We start from the raw sequence: 11,203 nt of genomic DNA, 5'->3' as shown, positions 1-11,203 counted from the left end.
TTCAATCTTTGTACATTACAGGGCATTCTATTATTGATGAAGTGCCTTAAGTGGCGGAGAAAATGGATGGATGAATAGTGCCTCTCCTTTGACACAGTGGCAATGAAACAGGCTGTTCAAATGGAGCTCTTGCCTCCCCCTCCCCTCCCTTCCCCTCCCCCCACCTCTCCCTCTGCATGCTCTCATCTGGTCCTGCAGGAGCCTACTCTCCTCCTCCTCATCCTCCTCCTCCTCCTCCTCCTCCGCCTCCGCTGCAGCCTGACTCCGACACAACCGGCATGTCTGCAAACTGAGAGGCTCGATCCATCTTTTTTTTTTCTTTCCCAGAGGCAGCAACTTGTATTTTCTCTGCCTCGGCGGCTATAAAGGAAGAAGCAGGCTGGTGTTAAAACCTGCAGAGGGCTATTTTTTTCCTCTCTCTTTTTCTCTCTCCAATTTTGGCTGCAACAGACTGGGGCGAAGATCCAAACCAAGGTAAAGGAACAGCTCAGGACAGGATGCGGACATGACCGCGTTGAAATTGATGCAAAACAGGAAGTGTGTCGTTCATCTGAGTTTATGAGGGTTCATGTGGGGAGAAACCGACGCTGCCGCAGACGAAGAGGAGGAAGTGATTAGCTGCAGATTGAGGCAACTGCACTGTAATATTGCAAGTTTTTGTGCTGCAGTACAGCGCGGGAAAACCTGCGAGACGCGGCGTTATTGTTAGAATCCTTCGAAAATGTCAATAAAGACGTGAACTTGAGAGTAGTTCATCTAAACGGAATAACAATGCATGCTTCTCCCTTGCACTTTTCACCTTGCTCGTCCGTTTTATTTCCCGTGAAGATACATGACAGGTGGTAGCGTCAGCATAAACGCACACAAGATGGATTGCGGTCGTAAAAGCAGGGGCGCCTGTCCTGAGAAAAGTCAGCGGCAACTTTTTTTGCAGCAAAGTGATTAAATACGACAAAAATGATCACGATTCTAATAAAAAGTAGACTCCGACAAGAAGCGGTGGTTTGTATCTTTCCCCGACGCCCCCAACTATAGAGGTCATTCACGCTTTTTGTCCCGAGCACCTTTCCTAACGCGTATCTAAAAGTGTCTTTGTCCCTGCCCCCCTGGCTGCAGGTCCATCCATCCCCGGTAACGTGACCACTGACGGAAGAGAACACAGAACTGCTTCATCATGAATTTTGTAATGAAAGCTGCAATGGGAGGTGAGTCGGCTGCCAGGCAAGGGCTTGATTTAACAGCACTGCAGTGTACAGCGGATGTTGAGCACGAGCAGGCACACACGCAGCACCAGCACCGCGCAACTGGGACATGGGACGCTGTAGTCCTTCCTGCACCAAACTGCTGAGCGTTCAAAAAAAGATGACTTCTTGTTGACTACTGAAAACATATTTTACACGCTAATATTCATGATTCCTCCTTCTAACAATTTGCAAACCCTGACTTTGACCTCGTCAGACACTTTTGGGATGAACTAGTTTTTATTCATTATGGCTTAAAACCTGGTAACAGTTGTATCTAAAGTCCCATCAGGGTTTATTTTGATGTGAAATTTGCCAAAGAGCACTCCGGTCGGAGTCCCTTTCACTCACTTTTGCACTGAGCTGATGACTTTACGCAGTGGTTCTCAACCTTTTTCCAGTGATGTACCCATACTTGCCAACCCTCCCGAATTTTCCGGGAGACTCCCGAAATTCAGCGCCTCTCCCGAAAACCTCCCGGGACAAATATTCTCCCGAAAATCTACCGATTTTCAGCCGGAGCTGGAGGCCACGCCCCCTCCAGTTCCATGCGGACCTGAGTGAGGACAGCCTTTTTTCACGACGGGAGGACAACAGGGTGACAAGAACTAAATCATCCAGATGAGATAAATTGTATTATGTTTATTTTACCTAAAAATAAATATATTTATTAATTAAAAAAAAATAAAAATACAAATTTTACTATATTTTGCTAAAAACATCAAAATTAATTGTATTTTTATTTGTATTTTTTCTGACTCCTTTTTACATCCAGCCATTAGAATTATACATTAAAATAAAGATATTTGAAATAATTAATTTTAAATTATCATAATAATTCATTTAAAATGACTATATTTAATTATTAAAACAATTGCTTGTTTATCAACAACTTTAGCATTTTATTCATTACATTTTGAAACTCTCAGAAGTCAAGTTATGTTATATTCCTTAATATTTATTTATGCAAGTTTGAACTATCAATCATCTAAACATAGTTTTATTTGCATATTTTCAGGATATATATATATATATATATATATATATATATATATATATATATATATATATATATATATATATGTATGAAATACTTGACTTGGTGAATTCTAGCTGTCAATATACTCCTCCCCTCTTAACCACGCCCTCAACCACGCCCTGCCCCACCCCCGACCACGCCCCCACCCCCCACCTCCCGAAATCGGAGGTCTCAAGGTTGGCAAGTATGGATGTACCCCCTGTGAATTTTTTTTTAATTCAAGTACCCCCTAATCAGAGCAAAGCATTTTTGGCTGAAAAAAGGAGATAAAGAAGTAAAATACAGCACTGTGTCATCAGTTTCTGATTTATTAAATTGTATAACAGTGCAAAATATTGCTCATTTGTAGTAGTCTTTCTTGAAAAAAAGATATAAAAATAACTAAAAACGTGTTGAAAAATAAACGAGTGATTCAATTATAAATAAAGATTTCTACACATAGAAGAAATCCTCAACTTAAAGTGCCCTCTTTGGGGATTGTAATAGAGATCCATCGGGATTCATGAACTTAATTCTAAACATTTCTGCACAAAAAAATAAATCTTTAACATCAATATTTATGGAACATGTCCACAAAAAATCTAGCTGTCAACACTGAATATTGCATTGTTGCATTTCTTTTCACAGTTCTTATTGATAGACATTTAAAAAAGATCTCACGTACCCCTTGGCATACCTTCAAGTACAACCAGGGGTACGCGTACCCCCATTTGAGAACCACTGACTTAACGTATAACCACGGTTAAGTTACAGCAGGGAAGGGATTCATATGGCCCCATTGTTTTCAGTCCGCTGAAAATGATGGAAAGCGCCGCTCTACATGGCAACTGACGCTGCGGTCAAAGCTGGAATTGCCGCAAAACAGATTTTGAGATATCCAACACTCTACCGCCATCTGGCGGCTCAAGTGGATAGTGCACGCCTCAAATGTGTCACGTTTCATGTGTCAAGTAAACAACAACGAATGGGGCCATGTGAATACCATTCCTACTGTAAAAGACTTATGAATGGATGAATGAAATAAGTTTATTTCGGTCATATAATCAACCATCAACCATTTTGTGTGACCAGTTTAACAGTACAGATTAAATTATATATATATTTATATAACATATTTAACAATCACACACATTTACGTTAAAAAAAAAAATCAATGGGATGAAAGTAATTGTTACTATAATTTATAATTTTCTATTATTTCACCTTTCAAGGTTTTCTTAAACCTGAATAAAGAAGTACATGTCTTCAACTCATGACTGAGCTTGTTCCACCATTTAACTCCTAAAACTGAAATACATTAAAGTATTTTATATTCGTTCTTACTTGACCTATTTCAAAAATCAATATCCCCCGTAAATTATAGTTTTCTCCTCTTAATTGAAATAACTTAAGAATACTAGCTGTTGAATACAAGTTCTTTACTCGAAACATAAATTCCATTGTTTTTAAAAACACAATATCTGAACATTTTAACACATTAGAACTTATAAATAATGGATTGGTATGTTCATAGTAGCACGCTTTGTGTATTATTTTAATGACCCTTTTTTGAAGTTGAATTATTGGGTCAATGTTTGTTCTATAAACATTTCCCCAAACTTCAACACAATATGTTAAATATGGAAAAATAAAAGAATAATATAACATATGCAGACATGTCTTATTCAGCATGTGTCTTACTTTATAAAGAATAGCAATGGATTTGGATATTTTTTCCTTTATATATTCAATATGCGGTTTCCAACATAATTATTATTCCCAAGAATTTAGTTTCATCTACTTAGACTTAGACTTTTTTACTGTCATTCAAATTTGAACTTTACAGTACAGATAAGAAGGAAATTTCGTTGCATTAGCTCATGGTAGTGCAGGCTAAAAAAGCAATAAGGTGCAGATATAAATAAATAGATGACTGTACAGATAAATATATTGCACTTTTGCATATGCATCCACGTTTATGGATGTATGTTATATTGTCTTTATATTCCAGCGAGTTAATCCCTTTTTTGGGGGAATTGAGGGGATTATTATGATAAAAGAGCATGTCCGGTCAAAATAAATAACGTGATTATTCTACCCATAAACATGATTAATGGGATAAGTCTTTTTTTTTTGAAAGCCTTAATATAAACGTATAATAACCTTGTTACACAAACGGTTGTTGATTATAATCAGAGGTGGGTAGAGTAGCCAGAAATTGTACTCAAGTAAGAGTACTGTTACTTTAGAGATTTATTACTCAAGTAAAAGTAAGGAGTAGTCACCCAAATATTTACTTGAGTAAAAGTAAAAAGTATGTTGTAAAAAAACTACTCAAGTACTGAGTAACTGATGAGTAACATACACACACATATATATATATATATATATATATATATATATATATATATATATATATATATATATATATATATATATATATATATATATATATATATATATATACACACACACACACACACATATATACATATATATATATATACACACACATATATATATATATATATATATATATATATACATAGATATATACAGTATATAATTTATATTTATTTTTTTTGCCGTTTTTGTTTACATGTTAATAGTGTTTTAATGAATATACATGCATGTTTAACACATATAGATTCCTTTCTTTCATGAAGACAAGAATATAAGTTGGTGTATTACCTGATTCTGATGACTTGCATTGATTGGAATCAGACAGTAGTGATGACAAACGTCCACGTTTTCAAATGGAGGAGAAAAAAAGTTCCTCCTTTCTGTCTAATACCACATGAAAGTGGTTGGTTTTTGGCATCTTATATGTCCAGCTTCCATATTCGTTTTTATACACTTTACAAGAAATACATTGGCGGCAAACTCCGTAGCTTGCTAGCTTGTTTGCGCAGGCTTTCGGAGACTCTTATTTTGAAAGCGCAGGCGCGATGGAGCGGCACTTTTATTGTGAAGACAGGAACTGTGCAGTCAGTCTTTAGGCTTTTGACGGGGTGTACGGTTGAAATAAAAATTGTCTTTTTCCTTCACACTTTTGATTGATTGATTGGAACTTGTATTAGTAGACTGCACAGTACAGTACATATTCCGTACAATTGACCACTAAATGGTAACACCCCAATAAGTTTTTCAACTTGTTTAAGTCAGGTCATGTGACCCCTGGCTCTGTTTGATTGGTCCAACGTCACCAGTGACTGTATCTGATTGGTGGAACGGAGTGAACGTCACCAGTGACAGTATTTGTTGAAACGCAGGCACTATGAAGGTCTGTCTGACAGACCAAAACAAACAAAGCGTGCATTAACAGATCGATAAAAATTAGTAGCGAGTAGCGAGCTGAATGTAGATAAAAGTAGCGGAGTAAAAGTAGCGTTTCTTCTCTATAAATATACTCAAGTAAAAGTAAAAGTATGTTGCATTAAAACTACTCTTAGAAGTACAATTTATCCCAAAAGTTACTCAAGTAGATGTAACGGAGTAAATGTAGCGCGTTACTACCCACCTCTGATTATAATTTTTTTTTTTTTTTCGGACAGATTGATCAAACTAGCTTTTGAATCCAAAGTAGGGGTGACAAACAGATATTGAAGTAGTTATTTTTGATAACCCCCTTGTTGCATGATCAGATCATATGAAAGTGTAGAAAACGGATGTCAAACACAAGGCCCCAGGGGCCGGGTCTGGCCCGCCACATCATTTTGTTTGGCCAACGATACCTTAGAAATAAAGCACTTCAACCTTCTTACTAAACGTAATATTTCTTTCAATTTTGACAGAAGCATTGCATTTACTGCATACAATTGCATGTATTTGAAACTGGATAATTATCTGGTCATGCAACACATATTATATTAAGGTACGGTATATTTAAATATACAGTACAGGCCAAAAGTTTGGACTTCTCATTCAATGCGTTTTCTATATTTTCACGACTATTTACATTGTCGATTGTCACTGAAGGCATCAAAACTATGAATGAACACATGTGGAGTTATGTACTGAACAAAAAAAAAGGTGAAATAACTGAAAACATGTTTTATATTTTAGTTTCTTCAAAATTGCCACCCTTTGCTCTGATTTCTGCTTTGCACACTCTTGGCATTCTCTCGATGAGCTTCAAGAGGTAGTCACCTGAAATTGTTTTCACTTCAAAGGTGTCATAGTTTTGATGCCTTCAGTGACAATCTACAGTCTAAATAGTCTTGAAAATAAAGAAAACACATTGAATTGAGGTGTGTCCAAACTTTTGGCCTGTACTGTGTATATATATATATATATATATATATATATATATATATTTATTTTTATTTATTTTTATTTTTTTTGTGATATATGTTCTTCACAGAAAATGAGCCAAAGTCAGTGAGTCTCAGTTTGAAAAATGAATTAATTGTATCATTTTTCTTCTAATAAAAAATTAAAACGGGTCCGCACAGACCCGAAAACCCAGGGGCGCCGAAAAGGGGGGATAAAGGAGACGGATTCTAGGGGCCCATGATGGAGGGGGGCCCAGAGAGGCCCCTAATGATGATGAAATTATAATACAGAAAAAATAATGACACTGTGTTGGGGGCCCTGTTAAGATTCTTTTCATGGGGCCCAAAATCCCTAGCGGTGCCCCTGCGAAAACCACACAAATAGATTTAGCCAGACCATGCTTTTTTCTGTCCGGCCTTTTGCAAGCCACATTAAATGTCGTGTCGGGCCAAATCTGACCTTGAGTTCGACGCCGGTGAACGAGAACAAAAGTCGTGAGGCTGCAGACATTTGACCTCACAAATGGGGAAAAAGTGCAACAGAGAAACTTCAACATCCTTGTGAGTGACTGGCGAGCAGTCCAATGTCCCCCAAAGTGACTCCCAGAACCTTAATGAGGACAAGCAGTGCAGCTAATGAATGGCTGATTGGACACACCAATACTTTCCTTCCATAGTTTTTTTTTTTTTAGGTTAGCTTCATTATAATTTGTCCCCTAATTAGTCCTTAGCTCAGTGGTGTAATTCATCCCCTTTGACAGCTGCAGCTTCCAGAGTGAAGCAGCAAAGTGACACCGGCGGTTGTAAATCAGCTGCGGCGCACGTAGCAGCGAGCCGCCGTTGTGCAGGTTACAGCAGTGTGGTCGGGTTACAGTCCGGATGGCGAGATAAGGGAGAAGAGCTCCTCTGCTGCTCATTAGGATTCCGGGGACGCCACTGCTGCCTCATCCTTGCCGTAGCTCATACAGTAGCTACGCTGTATGAATCCCTAAATCGACTGCATTGCATCGGATGCTGTTCAGCACGGCTCGCCGCAGTTGTGCAAACTATAACCGCAATAATAAACAAATTGGTAACGCTCGCTGGCAGTGTCAATCCAACCACTGTATTTGTAGTCAGCTCTTTATCAATGTTATTGGGTCAAGTGGAACATGTGTGCCTGTCAGGCTGATTATTTTCAGTCTGGGTTTGTTTGTTTTTTGACCTCCCTTAACAACAAAAACATCTGTGAATTTGCTGACTTTGCCCAGGATGACACAAGGTCGCTAAAGGGGTGGGATAAGTGGATAATGAAGGGAAAATAATTGGCCAGTAAATTAATCAATCAATACAACAATGCCCATGAAATATTATGTAATCACTGATGTTTAATGGCTTGGTGCCCAAAGCAGTGTTGTGAATTATATTTATATAGCACTTTTCTCTAGTGATTTGAAGCGCTTTATATAGTGAAACCCTATATCTATGTTACATTTAAACCAGTGTGGGTGGCACTGGGAGCAGGTGGGTAAAGTGTCTTGCCCAAGGACACAACGGCAGTGACTAGGATGGCGGAAGCGGGGTATCGAACCTGGAACCCTCAAGTTGCTTGGCACACCAACCGAGCTATACCGCTCCATAACATTGATGCATGTAATGAACCCATTACACTTTTAATTGCCACACAAGTGCATACTTGCCAACCTTGAGACCTCCGATTTCGGGAGGTGGGGGTGGGGGGGGGCGGGGGGGGGCGTGGTTGGGGGCGTGGCTAAGAGGGGAGGAGTATATTTACAGCTAGAATTCACCAAGTCAAGTATTTCATATATATATATATATATATATATATATATATATATATATATATATATATATAAGAAATACTTGACTTTCAGTGAATTATAGCTATAAATATATATTTATTTTATTGTGTATATATATATATATATATATATATATATATATATATATATATATATACAGTATACATAAAAGAAATGCTTGAATTTCAGTGTTCATTTATTTACACATATACTTGTTGAGATAAGGGTTGAATTGTCCATCCTTGTTCTATTCTCTGTCACTATTTTTCTAACCATGCTGAACACCCTCTCTGATGATGCATTGCTGTGTGGCACGCACAAAAGTGCTTTCATCAAATGCACTAGATGGCAGTATTGTCCTGTTTAAGAGTGTCACAAGATTGCTGTTTACGGCAGACGAACTGCTTTACGGTAGACCAAAACGTGACTGCTGTTGTTGTGTGTTGTTACCGCGCTGGGAGGACGTTAATGAAACTGCCTAACAATAAACCCACATAAGGAACCAAGAACTCGCCCTCGATCATTCTACAGTTATAACGTCATTGGGCAGGCACACCGTTTATATTGTGGGAAAGCGCCTGAATTTCGGGATATTTTCGGGAGATAATTTGTCCCGGGAGGTTTTCGGGAGGGGCGCTGAATTTCGGGAGTCTCCCGGAAAATCCGGGAAGGTTGGCAAGTATGCACAAGTGTAAAAAAAAAAAAGTAACTCACTCTTAAAACAAACAGAGATGTTCTGTTGCTAGGCAGATTTTGCTGTGAACGATCGTCCATGTTGCAAGCCCACTGAAAGAAATTGGAAAATTGTGGGAAGGGGACTCTGCCTGACACAACAGAGAAAGAACAGTTGGCAGTAAATTAGGAAAACAGTACCATATATACCAGGGGTCCCCAAACTTTTTGACTCAGGGGCCGCATTGGGTTAAAATTTTTTGGCAAGGCTATATATATATATATATATATATATATATATATATATATATATATATATATATATATATATATATATAAAATCCGTTTTGTCATTTAACATCAATTAACATAGATCAGGGGTCAGCAACCCAAAATGTTGAAAGAGCCATATTGGATCAAAAATAATTAATAGCCATATTACATACAGATAGTGTGTCATGAGATATACGTTAAATTGAAATGACTTAAATGAAACTAAATGACCTCAAATATACCTACAGATGAGGCATAATGATGCAATATGTACAAATAGCATGTTAGCATCGATTAGCTTGCAGTCATGCAGTGACCAAATATGTCTGATTAGCACTCCACAGAAGTCAATAACATCAACAAAACTCACCTTTGTGCATTCATGCACAACGTTAAAAGTTTGGTGGACAAAATGAGACAGAAAAAGAAGTGGCATAAAACACGTCCTAGAAAGTCGGAGAAAGTTATACATGTAAACAAACTACAGTGAGTTCAAGGACCGCCAAAATTAGTAGGACAAAACGGCGCTCGCCAAATACTCGAATCAGTGAAGCATGTTTAATATAAACAGTGTGCTTTATAACAATTAGGGAGGTTTGTGTCATGCTTGTCCTTCTACAGAAACCATATTAAAACAAAAAAATTTTTTTTTCCCCCCTCATCTTTTTCCACTTTTCATACATTTTTGAAAAAGCTCCAGAGAGCCACTAGGGCGGCGCTAAAGAGCCGCGGGTTGCCGACCCCTGACATAGATGTTCATCAACATTTAACATTGTCACGTTATCGATGGGAAAATTCATTTTTAGACAATATGATTTGCCTGAGCGGCAAGGAGAGTAACAAGCGGTAGAAAATGGATTAGAAAGGAAAGATTAAAAAAAATAAAAAAATAAAAAATAAAAAAATTAACTTGGGACTTCCTGTGGGCCGGATTTTGGATGCTGGGGGGCCGGATACGGCCCGCGGGCCGTAGTTTGGGGACCCCTGATATATACGATGATTATAATAAATCATATTTATTCAGACTTTAAATCCATTGTTTAATAACAAGGATGTCAACTGGATACAGTGGGGTCTTTGATGATAAATAATCGCAACTGAAATGTTTTGCTCCAAAACCGTGGAATACGTTCCAACAAAACTCAAGACCATGCACGATTACTTCAGCTGTGTATGAATGTATGTACGGCACGTACATATTTTGATGCCATCAGCCTGACAGTCGCACACATTCGGTTCACCTTGAATCGCGAAGCCTTTTTCCCGAACGCTCTGTGTTTGAATTTCCACCCCTGCTGAGTGCTCCGCTGCTGACTCATCACTTTTTCCAACTCGTCTTAAGTTAGCGTGACAGACTAAGGGGCTGTTAAATGAAGCAGACATTAGTTGGAGGGAATGGGCCTCAATGGAGCAGGAACAACATCATCATCAGCAGAAAAGTTGTGTGTAAAGAAGGATGGTCAGTCACAAAATATTTGTATTTGTTGAATTGCACACACACACACACACACACACACACACACACACACACACACACACACACACACACACACACACACACACACACACACACACAAACACACACAAAACATTTAATATGCAATGAAAAGCGAAGAAAAAAGTGCAGGAAAGGTTAAGTAGACCCTAAGGTCTTATAAAGTCACCTCCCCCAAGACGTCACAATTATCTCTGCAGCAAGAATATACAAGTCAAATACAATACATTTCACATACAGCAAGCATCCTCATTATAATTTACTTGAGACCAACATACATGAGCCTTTAATTGTTTTTTAAAACAATAAATTACATTTTTGCATCAAAGAGGTAGTTTATTCCAAAGAGAGGCTCCTCTGTATTTAAGCAAACATTTTTTTCAATACAATTTTTTTAATACAAAACATTATGGACGTTAGTGAAGAAA

The 11,203-nt window shown here is 38.0% G+C and overlaps 1 protein-coding gene across 1 annotated transcript in view; it reads left to right on the top strand.

Moving 5' to 3' along the window:
* Window positions 1–226: 226 nt before the first annotated feature.
* cplx2a (complexin 2a) overlaps window positions 227–11,203 on the top strand; it is a 46,038-nt gene continuing 35,061 nt past the window's right edge. Inside the window, exons 1-2 of the mRNA XM_061922801.2 lie at window positions 227–474; window positions 1,117–1,205. Coding sequence (XP_061778785.1) covers window positions 1,175–1,205 — 31 coding nt within the window. The 5' untranslated portion in view covers window positions 227–474; window positions 1,117–1,174. The remainder of the gene's footprint in view (window positions 475–1,116; window positions 1,206–11,203) is intronic.

Source organism: Nerophis lumbriciformis, linkage group LG27, assembly GCF_033978685.3.
Source record: "Nerophis lumbriciformis linkage group LG27, RoL_Nlum_v2.1, whole genome shotgun sequence".
Classification (NCBI taxonomy): Eukaryota; Metazoa; Chordata; class Actinopteri; order Syngnathiformes; family Syngnathidae; genus Nerophis; species Nerophis lumbriciformis.
This window is presented reverse-complemented; position numbering and strand designations above follow the sequence as displayed.